Raw genomic sequence first — 17,527 nt, 5'->3', positions numbered from 1 at the left:
CTATTAAAGTTTGTAACAAAAAAGTTTTTTATGAGAATTCTATGAACTCCTGACTTTTTGTGTGTTCAAAATGCACAATTGAGCTATAAGCCACATCATCAATAAAATTCTTTTTGCTTTTAATGTTTTGAACAGAAAATACTGTGATAATTTTAGTTGCATAAATTTTATATAATTTTAGTTTCAATAATACTAGAGGTTTATAAAATGCAACATTCAAAGCATTTCAACAAAACATTCAAAGCATTTCAACAAAACGAACAATCTTTTTCGAGATATCAGGGTTCCATACGAAAAATCATCTATTACAACATGAGTTTCAAATGAACTAGGAAAAGTTTGAAAGTTGGCATGGTATCATCATAATAGTTATGGAGCGAAAGTCTTCACTTTTTCTTTACTTGTGTGCTTTGTTTATTGTGCCGTAACCATGGATAATCGTTATCGTTTATCAGAATGCTTGGGTCAGCCTTGACTTTGAAGGAGGAATTTCATGAAACTTTTCATAATCTTCGGACATGTCTGTCTTGCCTTCCACTCCCACAATGTCCCTTTTTCCTGAAAGAACTATGTGGCGCTTTGGCTCATCGTATGATGTATTCGCTTCCTTATCTTTTCTTTTCCTCGGTTTGGTAGACATGTCCTTCACATAGATAACCGGTGCCACATCATTGGCTAGGATGAACGGTTCGTCAGTGTACCCAAGATTGTTCAGATGCACTATTGTCATTCCGTACTGTGGGTCTACCTGTACCCCGCATCCTGACAGATTGACCCATTTGCACTTAAACAAAGGGACCTTGAAATCATGTCCATAGTCAAGTTCCCATATGTCCACTATGTAACCATAATATGTGTCCTTTCCCCTCTCGGTTGCTGCATCAAAGCGGACACCACTATTTTGGTTGGTGCTCTTTTGATCTTGGGCGATCGTGTAAAATGTATTCCCATTTATCTCGTATCCTTTGTAAGTCAATACAGTCGAAGATGGTCTCCTGGACAACGAGTACAACTCATCACAAACAGTGTTGTCACCTCTGAGACGTGTTTCCAACCAACTGCTGAAAGTCCTGATGTGTTCACATGTAATCCAGTCGTCACACTGCTCTAGGTGTTTGGAGCGCAGACTGTTCTTGTGTTCATCGACATACGGGGTCACCAAGGTAGAGTTTTGTAGAACTGTGTAGTGTACTTGAGACCAAGAATACCCGTCCCTGCATATTATTGAGTCCGCTCCTAGCGTGCCTTTTCCAGTCAGTCTCCCATCATACCGCGATTTAGGGAGACCTATCTTCTTAAGGCCAGGAATGAAGTCAACACAAAACCCAATGACATCCTCTGTTTGATGGCCCATGGAGATGCTTCCTTCTGGCCTAGCACGATTACAGACATATTTCTTTAGGACTTCCATGAACCTCTCAAAGGGAAACATATTGTGTAGAAATACGGGGCCCAAAATGACAATCTCGTCGACTAGATGAACTAGGACGTGCATCATGATATTGAAGAAGGATGGTGGGAACACCAGCTCGAAACTGACAAGACATTGCGCCACATCACTCCTTAGCCTTGGTATGATTTCTGGATCGATCACCTTCTGAGAGATTGGATTAAGGAATGCACATAGCTTCACAATGGCTAATCGGATGTTTTCCGGTAGAAGCCCCCTCAATGCAACTGGAAGCAGTTGCGTCATAATCACGTGGCAGTCATGAGACTTTAGGTTCTGAAACTTTTTCTTTGGAATATTTATTATTCCCTTTATATTCGACGAGAAGCCAGTCGGGACTTTCATACTGAGCAGACATTCAAAAAAGATGTCCTTCTCTTCTTTGGTAAGAGCGTAGCTGGCAGGACCTTCATACTGCTTTGGAGGCATGTCGTCTTTTTCGTGCAAACGTTGCAGGTCCTCCCGTGCCTCGGGTGTATCTTTTGTCTTCTCATACACGCCTAAGAAGCCTAACAGGTTCACGCAAAGGTTCTTCGTCACGTGCATCACGTCGATTGAAGAGCGTACCTCTAGCTCTTTCCAGTAGGGTAGGTTCCAAAATTTAGATTTCTTCTTCCACATGGGTGCGCGTCTCTCAGCGTCATTCGGAACAGCTAGTCCGTCGGGACCCTTTCCAAATATTACGTGTAAATGAGAGACCATATCAAGTACGTGATCACCGGTACGCATAGCAGGCTTCTTCCGGTGATCTGCCTCGCCTTTGAAATGCTTGCCTTTTTTCGACATTGATGGTTGGTCGGGAGAAATCGATGATGGCCGAGGTACACATTCTTCCTGCATCTATCCAGGTATATACTTTTGGTGTCAGCTAAACAGTGCATGCATGCGTGGTATCCCTTATTTGTCTGTCCTGAAAGGTTACTGAGAGCGGGCCAATCATTGATGGTTACAAACAGCAACGCATGCAGGTTAAATTCCTCCTGTTTGTGCTCATCCCACGCACGTACACCGTTTCCATTCCATAGCTGTAAAAGTTCTTCAACTAATGGCCTTAGGTACACATTAATGTCATTGCCGGGTTGCTTAGGGCATTGGATGAGAATTGGCATCATAATGAACTTCCGCTTCATGCACATCCAAGGAAGAAGGTTATACATACATAGAGTCACGGGCAGGTGTTGTGATTGTTGCTCTGCTCCCCGAAAGGATTAATGCCATCCACGCTTAAAGCAAACCATACGTTCCTTGGGTCACTTGCAAACTGAGCCCAGTACTTTCTCTCGATTTTTCTCCACTGTGACCTGTTAGCAGGTGCTCTCAACTTTCCATCTTTCTTACGGTCCTCACTATGCCATCGCATCAACTTGGCATGCTCTTTGTTTCTGAACAGTCGTTTCAACCGTGGTATTATAGGAGCATACCATATCACCTTCGCAGGAACCCTCTTCCCGCGGGGCTCGCCCTCAACATCACCAGGGTCATCTCGTCTGATCTTATACCGCAATGCACCGCATACCGGGCATGCGTTCAAATCCTTGTACGCACCGTGGTAGAGGATGCAGTCATTAGGGCATGCATGTATCTTCTCCACCTCCAATCCTAGAGGGCATACGATCTTCTTTGTTGCGTACGTACTGTCGGGCAATTCGTTATCCTTTGGAAGCTTCTTCTTCAATATTTTCAGTAACTTTTCAAATCCTTTGTCAGGCACAACATTATCTGCCTTCCACTGCAGCAATTCTAGTACGGTGCCGAGCTTTGTGTTGCCATCTTCGCAATTGGACAACCCTTTTTTGTGATCCTCTAACATGTGATCGAACTTCAGTTTCTCCTTTTCACTTTCGCACTTTCCCCTTGCATCAATAATGACCCGGCGGAGATCATCATCGGGCACATCATCTGGTTCCTCTTGATCTTCAGCTTCCTCTTGATCTTCAGCTTCCCCCGTTGCAACATCACCGTACTCAGGGGGCACATAGTTGTCATCGTCCTCTTCTTCTTCGCTGTCTTCCATCATAACCCCTATTTCTCCGTGCTTCGTCCAAACATTATAGTGTGGCATGAAACCCTTATAAAGCAGGTGGGTGTGAAGGATTTTCTTGTCAGAGTAAGACCTTGTATTCCCACAATCAAGGCATGGACAACACATAAAACCATTCTGCTTGTTTGCCTCAACCACTTCGAGAAATTTATGCACGTCCTTAATGTACTCGGAGGTGTGTCTGACACCGTACATCCATTGCTGGTTCATCTGCGTGCATTATATATAATTATGTGTGTCAAAAGTAAGAAAATTAGACAAGTATCTATCTAAAGTAAGATTTTTTTTCTTTCAGAAAGAAGATAAGAACAAGAGGCTCACCACGGTGGTGCCGGCGACGAGATCGGCGCGGGCGATCGACGGCGGTGAAGACGAGGACAGGGCGTGACGGACCGCTAAACCTAGACAATTCTCAGAAAAAATGGAGCTCGGAGGTCGAGCTTCGAGATGAGAAAGCTTAACTAGTGTGGCTCGGGCATTTCATCGAACACCTCACATGCATAAGAGGTGAGCTAGAGCACCCAAATGCCCTTCCTCGCCGCCAGCAAAAAACAGAGCACTATGGAGTGCTCTGCTCGCCGGCGATGGGATATATATAGGCAACTCATTTGTCCCGATTCGTGGCTGGAATTGGGACTAAAGCCCAGCCTTCTGTCGCGGTTCGAGCCAAGAGTCGGGACCAATGTTTGTGGGCCAGGAGCGAGGCCCATTAATCCCGGTTCGTGTCTAGAACCGGGAAAAATGGGTCCATACGAACCGGGACCAATGCCCACGAGGCTCTGACCGGCCCCTGGGCTAAAGAACCGGGACGAATGCATTCATTGGTCCCGATTTGTGGCAGAACCGGGACTAATGGGCTGGCCAGGCCCGAACAAAACCCCCTTTTTCTACTAGTGGTAGGTTCGTCGACCGCGACCCTCAAGTATCCTATGATAATTTCTTGCCCCTGAAACTCCCAGTGTTAATTTCATTATCATCTACCTTCTACCGCCTGTCAATGGTCGTGCGTATGTGCACACGTAGCTCTATCGATCTACCCCGGCCCGAAAGGGACTTGAGCTCACTAGGATCGGAGGTGAAGCGTATGGGCGAAGCAAAGGTTTTCTTTACTTGGAAGGCTGCCGCAGTCATATTTTACCAAGAGAAGAAAGATAGTGAACGTCAAGGTAGCTATCAAGCCGGTTACTTGTGACAATATGATATGCAAGGGGACTAGTTAATTGATTCGAATGAACTGTGGTAGAAACTCTTGCAGGCTGCACGTACGCATAGCCTTGCCTTCATGCGTATCTATGGCGCCTACGAATTAGAAACACTTGAGTGTTCATTTCCTGGAAAGTCCATGGCAAGAGTGTACTACTGTATTAACTTTCACGTTATTATTAGTATGCTGTACATGTACTCCATTTAGAACAGATAATGGCTTCTCTCGTAGGATTGCATATCGCAAGCCTGTATATTCTTTGGTTAGTCTCTTACCCTGTAACATTCAATGTTTTCGCTATCGATCTTCGCCTGTCAATTCAGCTCACTGGTCATATACATGCATAGTTAGTATCGTAGTTTACTTTAGTTTGGTTCTGAGTGATAGACAATTAATGATAGCTTGAAGCCGACTAGCCGAGGATGACTTGAGCTCACTTATAAATAAAAGGTTGTTACTAGAAAGGCTGCTGCAGTAATCTTTTACTATGAAGGGAAAAGGACAGTGAAGATCAGAGTTGCTATCAAACAGATAATATGCAAGGGACTGGATAATTCGAACGTAGTTTTGTAAAAACCCTCCAAGGTACTCCCACCGTTCCTAAATATAAGTCTTTTTAGAGATTTGAATTTAGACTACACACGAATGAACATAGACGTATTGACTATTTTAGAATATAGATTAGTTCATATTAGAATCTCTAAAAGGACTTATATTTAGAAAGGAAGGGAGTAGAAAATATCCACCCAAGCTACACCTATGTTATACCTCCACTGTGTATCTCCGTCTGAGCGGCTCTACCGAAGTAAGAAGGCTTAGGCCTTGTACAATGAAAGGTGCTTAGGAGAGGTGCTTAGAGAAATAAACCAGACTTTTCTTAAGCACCGGTGCTTATTTATACAGGATAGACGCTTAACTAAGCGTCTCTCCTATAGAAATAGGCATCGGTGCTTTAGAAAAATCCGGTTTATTTTTCTAAGCACCTCCCTAAGCATCTCCCATTGTACAAGGCCTTACAGCACTTAACGGATCTCCAGGGTAAAGAAAAACCAGGTCTATATTTGTTTCTTAGAAAAAAATAGGGAGGGCATCCCTCTAGCTGCATGATTCGCTAATAATTCTCATCAAGATGAGAATTAGCAAAATCTCATCTCACGCATATGTCATTGATTTTATGTGGACATTCGCTAATATTTTTGTCGATCGACGCAAGTAAACACCAGGGATACCACATGTGTTGTGTTTACTTGCTGGTGTTCCCTTTGTCTTCTTTCTTTTCCTTTTTTATTTTTTTCTTAAATTCTTGATTTTTTAAATTGAGTTTTTTTTTCAAAATTGCATTTTTTTTTCAAATCCTGCAAATTTTTTTTAAAATTGAATGCTTGAATTATTTTAAACTATATAAAACCGGTGGCCATCTTTTAGGAAATAGCAAACGAAAAAAAGAACCTTGTGAACCAGATTTTGTAAAGAAAAAAGATCACGAATTTTGAAAACAGCTTTAGGGTTTAGAAAAAGTTCAACGATTTTGAAAAGAAGTTCACGGATTTTGAAAAGATAAGTCCACGGATTTGAAAAGTCCACAAGTTTTGTAAAAAGGTTCATGAATTGAAAAACTTTCACGCAGTAGATAAAAATGAAAAAACTTTGTATAAGGAGCTTCCACGAACATAATAAAGAAGAAAAGAAGAAAAATGAATAATGTATTTACAAGAGGTGAGGCGACCTGGTTGGTTAGTACCGTATGCGCCAAAAAAGGAGGTCGGGAGTTCTAATCACCTTGTGCACACCTTTTTTTTAGCTGTGTAACAGAAAAAAAAGTTGAGCTGACAAACAAATGACAAATGGGCTGGCCCAACCCGGAGGACGGGTGCGCTCCGTGATCAACACTTCCGCTCCTAGGCCCACCAGCTAGACGAATCCCGGTTGACATTTGCTATGTCATCGTTTTTATGCCTCAAACATTGCCAGGGTTCGATTTAGATCAGAACTGCACAGTCCAACGTGCAATCGATAGGGATTATGACTTAGGGTTCGTTTTGCCCAAACTTTACGAATTCAGAGTTTAAAATTGATTTTTTTCCCGCAAAAACAGTGCTCACAAGTTATGTATCAACTCAAGTCTGTAAATAATTGAACCAAACTAAAACTAAAGTATGGTCCCCGCAATTGTAAGTAGCCAGAACAAGAAACCAAGAGATGGGAGAACTAAAAGCAAACTATAGTTTTAGCATTGCATGCAACAACAACCGGAGACCATGGAATTTTTACCCTTCTTTCTATCGGGCAACTGCACCATCTTTGTTCTTCATCAGCACCGCCGGGCGCCGGCTACCAACACATGATGGACCGAGAGTTGAGACAGGAGTCAAGACTCGCGGCATGCTTCGGGTTTTAGGGGCTTAGCTTCATGGAGATGATGGCTTGTAAGTGGCAGCTTGAGCGGAGAAAAGCATATCAACCATGCACGGGATATCCCATGCATGATGCAGCCCTTGATCTAGTTGGAGATTTAATTACATGCATATGCGTCCCCACTTCCTCCATCAATGCTGGCAGCTTTTTCCGTAGCTAGCTTTGTGCGGTCTATTCCATGTTCTACCCACCCATGTTTTTCCCATCTTATTTTCAAGTTTGAATTCATTTTATCTTTTGAACCGAGAGTCTAGTTTATAAATGTTTCGAATATTTGTGTAAAACTTTATGTGACAAAGTGATGCACTCCAGAACATGAAAAACCCTACTATAACTTCATAAGAATACATGTTAAATACAAACTCATAATATTATTTTTGAAACAAATTTACCAAGTGCTACCAAGATCCCTGACATTGGGACGCAATAAATTCATATGTAACATTTCGATACATTATGCTAGACAAATGTCTATAATTTTGTGTGGTTTCATGAAGTCTCATTATGTTTTAAGATTCAAAAATCATTTTTCTTGAAATATATTCAACAATGGTCTCATTAAGTAGCTCTTGTCGCCAAGAACCCAAATATGCAAAGATATCAAAAATCGTACTTTTGACCAAAAAAATATATGAACATGAAAATCAAATGAAAAAGAATGGAGTGGTTGAGTGAAAAGAGAGAAGTGGAACGGGATATACTGTGTATAGTAGTACACAACAACAGTGTATGTATCAGAAAGATGCATGCACGAGATATCCCATGCACAGTAGAAAATCCGTTCTCAGCTTCAGCGGTGCTGTTAGGCCTACAATTTTCCGCAACTTGATGCATACACGGCAGTCTCTGGACCTTGAGGCAAATTTGATAAATTTGACCTGTGAACAAAATCAAATCACAGAATGAACTGCTCGTGAAACTATTTCACGCGGCTGACTTTTTTGTGTGACACCCGACACGATGGCGTCACACTACATTGTGCAACGCCTCACAAATAGGCGCTACACGCCTGGCCAACGTTGCACCCCAAACTGCCTAAAAATTGCCAAGTCATTGTGCAGAGCCTACGAGCTAGACGCTACACTGTAAAGTGTGGCGCCTAGCTCTCAGGTGCTGCACTAGTGGTTGCACTACAAAATGAAGCAACCACTAGTGCAACGCCTAGAAGCTAGGCGCTACACTGTATAGTGTGGCACCTAGCTCTCAGGCGCTGCACACTGACTTAGTAATTTTTGGATCACATGGGTGCGACGCTGGCCAGGCATGTAGCGCCTATCTGCGAGGCGTTGCACAGTGTAGTGTGACGCCTTCTTGTTGGGCGTCACACAAAAAGGTCAGCCGCATGAAATAGTTTTACGGACAGTTCATTCTGTGATTTGATTTTGTTCATAGGTCAAATTTGTCAATTTTGCCGAACCTGGACATGGATGTTGGCTGGCTCAGGAGCTAAAGTAAAGTCGGACATTGTTGGAATTTCGGCACGCGCATTGCATCACACGGTGGAGGATGGAGTCGCAGCTGATGTCGGGCTCGCCATGGACCGCTGCTTCACGCTTGCGTAGCTGCTAGTTAGACCGTCCCCTCCAGCTGGACCCTTGCTGCCGGTGCCGGTTGGGCTAGGCTTTCCACGTACTCTTGCGCGAGAGCATGAGGAGGACGAAGCGTGGCGCGAGCGGGCGACGGGCGTCGGCCGCGACATTGACGGCAAACGCGGACCGCTTGGATCTGGCTCTCGGAAGCGGCAACGACACGCGTGTCAATTCGGCCGTTGGGGGTTGAGCTGACCTGGATCAGGGGCTCAGGGCTATCCTCGTGGGTCTGTTTTTTCTTTTTTCTTTTAATAACACAGTCGAGACGAAAACGTTCATATGTACGCGTATACATTCATCTCTATGAACGTACACACACTTTTTTTATAAACATCTTCGAGAGACTGAGCCGGCATGTCATATTCAGATTTACAAAATCATCGTAGGCATCTCATTATCGACGGAAACGTCTCCTCCCACTGAAATCACATCGTTGAAAATCCTGAAATAAATCCAGGACTTTAATCCTGATTGGCTAGGGTTATCACTATCCCTCTAACTATCCAACCACAAATTGGTTCACTATCATCGTGGGTTTATTGAACCGTGCTAGAGGTCTGCAGGATGTTTGCGAAAGTTCGAACGTTCGCCTGTCCAGAAAAAAAACTGCAACATACCTTGAACTAGTTCACATGTGCATATGTGTGCCTCGCGTGCATGGCAGTGTATGTATGCCATGACGGAAACCGATGTGCATGCCTGTGTGCATGGTGGAAGGCTGCATGGCGTATGATGTACTTTCTCCGTTTCTAAATATTTATCTTATTAAAGATTTCAATAAATAACTATATATGAAGTAAAATAAGTGAATTTAAACTTTAAAATATGTCTATATACATCTATATACATCTATATATGATAGTTCATTTGAAATTTTTAAAAAGGTAAATATTTAGAAACGGAGGAAGTATATGCTTGTGTGCATGGCCTCGATGGGGGAAGCCAAATTTGACGGAAGCGCTGCTGCTGCATGGCGGAAGCTGCGTGGTGATGGCGGAAGCCGAACAATTTTTCAAAAGTAAACAGTTGCGGACATTTGAATTATATAGGGTTTGAAGACCGGCTCCCGTATCCATGTCTGGACACCAGTTTAAAATGGTCTGCAGACAAATATCAATGTCCATTTTCAGAAGAAGTTCGTGTTAGAGATGCCTTTAGAGCATCTTCAGCCGCGCCCTCAACAGGCCCCCCAGGCCACTTTTTCGGCGTCGGCGTCGAAAAAAGGGCCCAATCGCGCCCCCAGGACGCCGAAAATCGTCGGTTCGGACCTTTTTTCCGCCAGGCGGTCATAGGCCGAACCCGGCGCGCTGGGGAGCAGTTGGAGGCTCCGGCGTTAGGGAAAAGCACGCCTGGCCCACACCGACAGGGGAAAAGTCAAGGTTTTCTTCTCCCGACTCGCCTCGCACCCTCCGCGCCCTCGGTCACCACTAGCTATATCCCGGCGACGGCCGCCGCCCTACTCCGCTAGATAGCCATTCCCCGCCGGAAAATAGCAGCGCTTCGCCGCGGCAGCTCCTCCCACAGCAGCTGGGCGTTTCCGGCCGCCGTTTCCGGCCGCGGAGGCGCGGTTTAGCGGCGGGTACACGCCCACCGAGCGCAAGGTGTTCGGTGTTTTTCCTGTCTCGGCGATAGACTCGGGTGACGAGGAAGAGCTCGCCGCGCTGCTGGAGGAGGAAGCCGCGGCCGACGTCCAGGAAGAAGAGCATCTCATGGTGCTCGCTGCCTTCGCCTAGCTGCTGGCGAGCCATGAAAAGCCGCGGCGAGGTGGCTCGGCGCCGGGGCGGTTGAAAGCAAAGAACCGGCTTCGTCTTGAAGGTTACTGCATGCTCTACTCCGACTACTTCGTCGATGCTCCACTTCACGGCGAGAAAATATTTCGGCGCCGTTATCGGATGAGCCGAAAGCTCTTCCTCAGGATTGTGAATTCCCTCCGGGAGTTCGACAACTACTTCAAGTGCAAGATGGATTGCACTGGCGCTCTTGGATTCACCTCCATCCAGAAGTGCACGACAGCGATGAGGATGCTTGCATATGGAGCTCCCGGTGATTCACTCGACGACTATGGGCGCATGGCCGAGTCCACCAGCATAGAGTGTTTCTACAAGTTCTGTCGGGCAGTGGTGGCAGTGTTTGGGCCACAATACTTGAGAACACCCAATTCGGAAGACACTGCTCGGATTCTAGCCCAGAATGCAGCAAGAGGATTTCCTGGGATGCTTGGAAGCATCGACTGCATGCATTGAAAATGGAAGAATTGCCCATTTGGTTGGCAGGGGATGTACAAAGACGCCAAAGGCGGTTGCAGTGTGGTGCTTGAGGCGGTAGCCACACAGGACCTCTGGATTTGGCACTCCTTCTTTGGTATGCCAGGAACTCACAATGACATCAACGTGTTGCAGTGCTCTCCTGTTTTTGCCAAGCTCATTGAGGGTCATTCTCCTCCGGTGAACTTCGAGGTCAATGGGCACCAATACAACAAGGGGTACTACCTAGCAGATGGCATCTATCCGAGATGGTCGACATTTGTGAAGACGATTTCAAACCCTGCGGCAGGAGGCAAGAACGCATGGTTTGCGAAGTTCAGGAGGCTTGCAGGAAGGATGTCGAGCGGGCATTTGATGTGCTCCAATCTCGATTCGCTGTTATTCGGTACCCCGCTCAGACCTGGTCCAAAGATCAAATGTGGGAGATTATGACTTGCTGTGTCATCTTGCACAACATGATCATCGAGAGCGAGCAAGAAGACCCAGTGTTTGACACTGAACCATACTACAGGCAGGGTCCTCTAGCCGAAGTTGATTACCATCTACCGGCGAATTGGACTGCCTATCTCAGTATGTGTCAGGAGATCCGAGACCCACAGGTGCATCATCAACTGCAGAAAGATCTGATTGAGCACCTATGGAGGCTCAAGGGGGACGCCGTGTGATGAAATACGAGTTTTTATTTGTTGAACTATATAATTTGTATTGAACTATTTGTTGTTGTACTATTTTGTTGAAGTATTTGATTTTTCTGTGATGAAATATGTGATAAGAAATAATTGTGTTGATAATTGAACGCCGAGACACGGCGAAACCACGCCGAATATGGGCCTATTCTCGCCCATATGGGTCCTTTATTCGTTAAAATTGGGCTGCAAAGTGGGCCAATTTCGGCGCCTGGGGGCGACGACTGGGCGCAAAACCGCTCCAGCGCCGATTATATCGCCGGCTCGCCCCCAGGTGGCGATTTTTATGCGTCCTGGGAGGCCAACGACTGGAGATGCTCTTAGCTGATGGACGCTGGGAATACTAAAGACCCTTCAGTATAAGAATGAAACTATTGTATATATACACTCCTTTTTGTGTATGGAAAAGAGAGAGAGAGAGACACGTAACGATTCATGGCAAGCTCTGGTATGTATGGACAGCAGCCAATAGGTAGCCTTTCTGCGTGTCATAATAAATTTTTGGTAAAGTGTGAGCGGAATGGTCGATGCTCTTGTCATGTCATGGATGTATGCGCACCCCTGCTCTACATTGACACGACTCCGGAAATATCTTGCCGTGTAGCTAGTCAAAAATATCAACTGCCTATATGTTTGAGTTTGACGACGAAAATACCCACAAATTGCACATGCAGTAAACATCTCAGCGCAGCAAATTTGAATAGGATGTGGGTGCAAAATCGCTGGTACTACTCTACTACGTGCAGCAACATGAAGCCCTTCCACGGACAGTGACGAGATCGAGTACGACCCCGATGCCTCAGAAGTGGGTCCCGCCTCCCGCGTACATGCATAGGCCTTGCCGTCGGATCTCCTTCTCTCTCAGCTGGCCTATAAGTACTTTTGTCCTCAGGCAAATCAAACATACCCGCAAACAAACTTGCCACTGGCACCCACCCAGTAGCACTTCTCTACCGTGCCGCCATCTCTCTCTCTCTTTCTCACGATTCTCATCGACTGAAAGGCGAACCGTAATAAGCATAAGCACCATGGAGTTCGCCGGAGAAGTCGACGACTTCGCTCTCGACCTCATCCGCGAGCACCTCCTCGGCGCCGACGGCGGTGTCCTGGCGACGGCTAACCATGATCAGGGCCCCTTTTGCGACGACGTCACCTTCCCCGTGCTGCCACCTTCCGCGGCCGAACCGGAAGCGTACCTGCAGCAGCCCATGTTCTTCCCGCAGCAGGGGCAGCGGCAGGAGCAGATGCTGGGTTACATGGACCTGACGCACCAGTACGTGAACTCATATCCGGCTGCCCCGGTGGTGTTCCGGGCGCCAGAGCCGGTGATGATACAGTTCGGGGGCGAGCCTTCTCCTGTGAGGGCGCTGTCGTCCACGCTGACCATCTCGGTGCCGCCCCAGGGCACGTTCCGGTGGGCGGGGACGGCTGCCGCCGCAGCGCCAGCGCCGGCGCCGGTCGAGGACCTCCGCAAGTACCGCGGCGTCCGGCAGCGGCCATGGGGCAAGTACGCGGCTGAGATCCGCGACCCAAAACGCCGGGGCTCCCGCGTGTGGCTCGGCACCTACGACACCTCCGTGGAGGCCGCGCGTGCCTACGACCGCGCCGCCTTCGGGATGCGCGGCGCCAAGGCCATTCTTAACTTTCCGAACGAGGTCGGCACCCGCGGCGCCGAGCTGTGGGCGCCGCCGCCTTCCGGTCCGGCGTCCCAGACAGCAGGCGCGACGAACAAACGTAAGAGATCACAGGACGAGGACGCTGACGTCGAGGTGACCGGAGTGGTAATAAACAAGGCCGTGAAGGCCGAGGCGCCGTCGCCGTCGTCGGCCCGGGTGTCGTGGGACACGCCCTCGTCCGTGTCGCGGGGGACAGCGTCTTCGACGGTGACGTCGGTGGCCACGACGTCGGAGGGAGGGTTTCCTCGCACGCCGTCGAGCTCGGGCTTGGAGTACTGGGAGGCGCTGATGGGAGGCATGCCGTTGCTGTCGCCCCTGTCGCCACACCCGGCCTTGGGTTTCCCGCAGCTTAGTGTTAGTTAATTGAAGGATGGTTCATTAAGCGATAGAATGTTTCCTGTGTTTGTCAGAAAAACAGAGTAGGCACCCACACACAACACTTGTTGAACACTAGATTTATAATTGAACAAAGTTATTATAATTGAACGTTCCAGCAGAATTCTACCAACATTGTTGGGAGATTGTTAAAAATGATATTATGAGGCTTTTTGAGGCCATGTATGAGGGAACACTTGATGTTCAAAGATTAAATTACGGGATCATTACTTTGATTCCTAAGATCAATGGTGCGAACAAAATTCAACAGTTTAGGCCTATTTGCTTGCTTAGATGCCCATATAAGTTGATCACAAAGGTGTTGGATAACAGAGCAGCCCCCTATGCTGACATCTTGTTTAGCAAGCACCAAAACGCCTTTATTAAACACAGAAATATCATGGATGGGGTGCTTACTTTACATGAAATTCTACATCATACTCATATAAAGAAGAAAGTTGGCATCATTATTAAACTTGATTTCGAGAAAGCTTACGACAAGGTTAACTGGGATTTTTTGCTTAAATGCCTTGAGATTAGAGGCTTTGGTGAAACTTGGTGCGGGTGGATGAAGAAGATCCTCCACAATGGTACGGTTAGTGTGAAACTAAATAATACCTCGGGACCTTATTTTCAGAGCCACAAAGGGGTGCGGCAAGGAGATCCCGTGTCCCCTTTCTTGTTTAATATTGCTGCTGAGTGCTTGTGTAAGATGGTTCTACAAGCACAAGCAAACGGGCTGATTGATGGGTTGGCCTCGGATTTGGTAGATAAGGGAGTGGCCATTCTGCAATATGCAGACGACACAATACTGTGCATTGATCACAACCCTGAAAAAGCATCAACATGAAACTGTTGATGTATATGTTCGAACTTATGTTAGGGTTGAAAATTAACTTTCAGAAAAGCGAGATTCTTAGTGTGGGAGGGGATGAGAACATTTTGAAAGAATATGCTGATATCTTTGGCTGCCAGATTGGGCATTTCCCAATGAAATACCTTGGTGTTCCTATTAGCTATTCAACCCTGAAAGGCGTAGACTGGGAATACCTAGAGGCAAAATTTGTCAAGAGGTGCGAATCTAGATTGGGAAGTAATGCCTCCTCGGGGGGAAGGCTGACTTTATTACATGCTAATATCTCCAGCATTGCTTACTATTATATGTCTATGTTCCTTTTGTCTAAAACCATCATAAAGAGGTTGGATAAGCACAGAAGGAAGTTTTTCTGGCAGGTGACTAAAAATAGAAAAAGATATTACCTGGTCAGATGGTCTAGGATCTGTAGATCCAAGGAAAAAGGGGGTTTGGGTGTGAAAGACCTCCACAAACAAAATACATGCCTGTTGGTGAAATGGTGGTGGAAACTTGAGATGAAACAAGGGCTTTGGCAAGATATTATTAGAGCTAAATATTTGGGTAGAGATACGGTAGCCTCAGTTAAGGGGAGAATCAATGACTCCCCATGCTGGAAGGCCATTATGAAGGTGAAAGATCTATATATGGCTGGGAGGAAAGTTGTCGTGCATTCTGGCAACATAGCCAGACTATGGACTGATCCAGTTGGCGACCAAGCTCCATTTGCTGAACAATTTCCTCAGCTCTTTGCCATTTGCAATAATACTGATTGTGTCATGAAGGATTGTTTGGATGCTAACCCTGTCACCTTCTTCCGAAGGAGATTGACCTCTGAACTTAACGAGCAATGGAAGAAAATGGTGTTGACGGTTAGGGAAACCTGTGTATCTATGGAAAATGATAGTATCAAATGGGGACTGGGTCCAAAGCCCTACTATACCACTAAAGCCTTATATACCTACCTAGAAAGAAACATTGCTGGTTGTGATTACCGCTGGATATGGAAAGCACATATTCCTTTGAAAATTCAAATTTTCATGTGGCAGCTATCGCAAGATGCGGTGCTGACCAGAGATGTGATGAAACGTCGAGGATGGAAGGGGGAACCCAAATGCTCTTTTTGTGGGGAGAGGGAAACCTCCCAGCATCTCTTTTTTACCTGCCCCGTTGCCAGAGTTACCTGGAGAGTGGTTGGGTGTATGTTTGGCACAGACCTGTTCCCTAACAACTTGTGGCAGGCTTTTGTTTGGTGTTATACTTTTTTCCCGGATGGCGATGTCTTTTATACAGTGGGCATTGCAGCTCTATGTTGGGCTATTTGGACCTGCCGCAATCGATCTACTTTTGAGCACATCCCTCTCAAAACCTCATTTGAATGCATTTTTTCTGCATGTGCACTTCTTTGTTACTGGGCAGGACTGATGAAGCAGGAGGATGTGGCGAATCTGAGGGCTGGAGGTGCTCTACTGAAGAACAATGCGTCTCGCATGATGAGGATTTGCGCAACGGCACATCAGGATGGAGGAGTGCACTGAGAGAGAGACCGAGAAGAAGGAAGATGATCTGCTGCGACTTCTGCTTTATCGCTTTTGATTCGAGATACCTCATGTGTGAGGTTGCTGTGGAGCATGTTGCTCTGATCTGAGTAGTGGCCTTTTGTTAAAAATTGTGAGTTAGATGTTAGGGTCCTGGACTTAAGGTGTCGTTGGGTTTTCGCCCCATGGTGAGTAATCTCGATGGCGAGTGCTCATGGTGGGTTTCCCGGCGATGCTTGAACCCGCTTTCCTCTTTCCCGTCCTATTTGCTGAACTTGGTTGTATTTCCGTTATGTTCAAGTAACGGAAAGGGGATTCGCCCGGTTCAAAAAAATTGAACAAAGTTATTACATGCGTCTTGCTATCCATGGAAATGTTGTCAAGCTAGTGTTTGATCTATTACATCAGTGCAACAACCACCGTGATAAGGGTTTGATGTTCATCGGTTCAAATTGGACAGTCGGCCTTTTCTTTTCGATCGATGTTCCGCAAACAAGATTCTCTTTATTTTTCAGTAATGCTATCAGGTTGATGTTCGTTGGGGAGGGAATGACAATCGAACGTTGTTTGCTGGCAGTTTTAGTTGTGACATGAGATCAAACAATGGCAGTTTCTGCTTGTTATTTTTTGAAAAGGGGGATTCCTCGGCCTCTGCATCAGAACGATGCATATGGCCATCCTATTAAATCAAAAATATAAGTTCCAACAAGGTCTTAAAGTCTCCAACTAAAAAGCGAACAAAGCTCACACAGAGCCAAAATAGGCTAGAAACACAAACTAGCCAAACAAAAGACGCCACATCCGGCTGGCACAAAAAGAGATAGGTAAACTAATTGCCTATCCTATTACATGATCGCCATCCAAACCGGTTGAAGATATCCCGAGTTACCATCTCTCAACGGATAGATCTAGTAACCAAACGCTCCCTGGCCTTCGTCGGAGTGAGTAGCGACCACGAACGGATCAACGTCGTGGCTCTGAAAATAACCTGCAAAAAATGAATGTGTGTTATCCTATTAAAAACCAAGTCATTTCTGCAATTCCAGAGCGCCCACACGAAGGCACAGACTCCTACATGAATATGTTTTGCTAACTCGGGCTGTACCCCGTTAAGCCACGTTCCAAATAACGTGTTGACGGAACTCGGTGGAGTAATATTAAAAGCAATATGGATCGTCCTCCATAAAACTTTAGCTAGCGGGCAATCAAGAAAGAGGCGTTTGATCGTCTCATCCCGATCACAGAAACTAAACCCAGTAGGTCCTGTCCAATTACGCTTTGTTAAGTTGTCCTTGGTTAAAATAACTTGTTTATGGATAAACCACATAAACACTTTGATTTTTAAAGGTACTTTGACAGCCCAAACATGTTTGGAACTAGGGATCGAGCTTGAATTGAAAACATCAACATGCATTGATTTAACAGTAAAAACTCCA

General features: G+C 45.9%; 1 protein-coding gene across 1 annotated transcript; it reads left to right on the top strand.

Annotated features, from left to right (window-relative positions):
- The first annotated feature begins 12,590 nt into the window (after positions 1-12,590).
- Positions 12,591-13,739, top strand: LOC125533884 (ethylene-responsive transcription factor 6-like). Its single transcript, XM_048697213.2, has one exon. The coding sequence runs from the start codon at positions 12,678-12,680 to the stop codon at positions 13,686-13,688; it is 1,011 nt and encodes a 336-aa protein (XP_048553170.1). The 5' UTR covers positions 12,591-12,677; the 3' UTR covers positions 13,689-13,739.
- The last annotated feature ends 3,788 nt before the right edge of the window (positions 13,740-17,527 follow it).

The sequence above is a fragment of the Triticum urartu genome, chromosome 2A, assembly GCF_056163025.1.
Source record: "Triticum urartu cultivar PI428250 chromosome 2A, HENAU_Tu73, whole genome shotgun sequence".
Lineage (NCBI taxonomy): Eukaryota > Viridiplantae > Streptophyta > Magnoliopsida > Poales > Poaceae > Triticum > Triticum urartu.
This window is presented reverse-complemented; position numbering and strand designations above follow the sequence as displayed.

Coding starts and splice junctions, on each gene's coding strand:
- LOC125533884 (XM_048697213.2), top strand. CDS start 12,678: ATGGAGTTCGCCGGAGAAGTCGACGACTTCGCTCTCGACCTCATCCGC.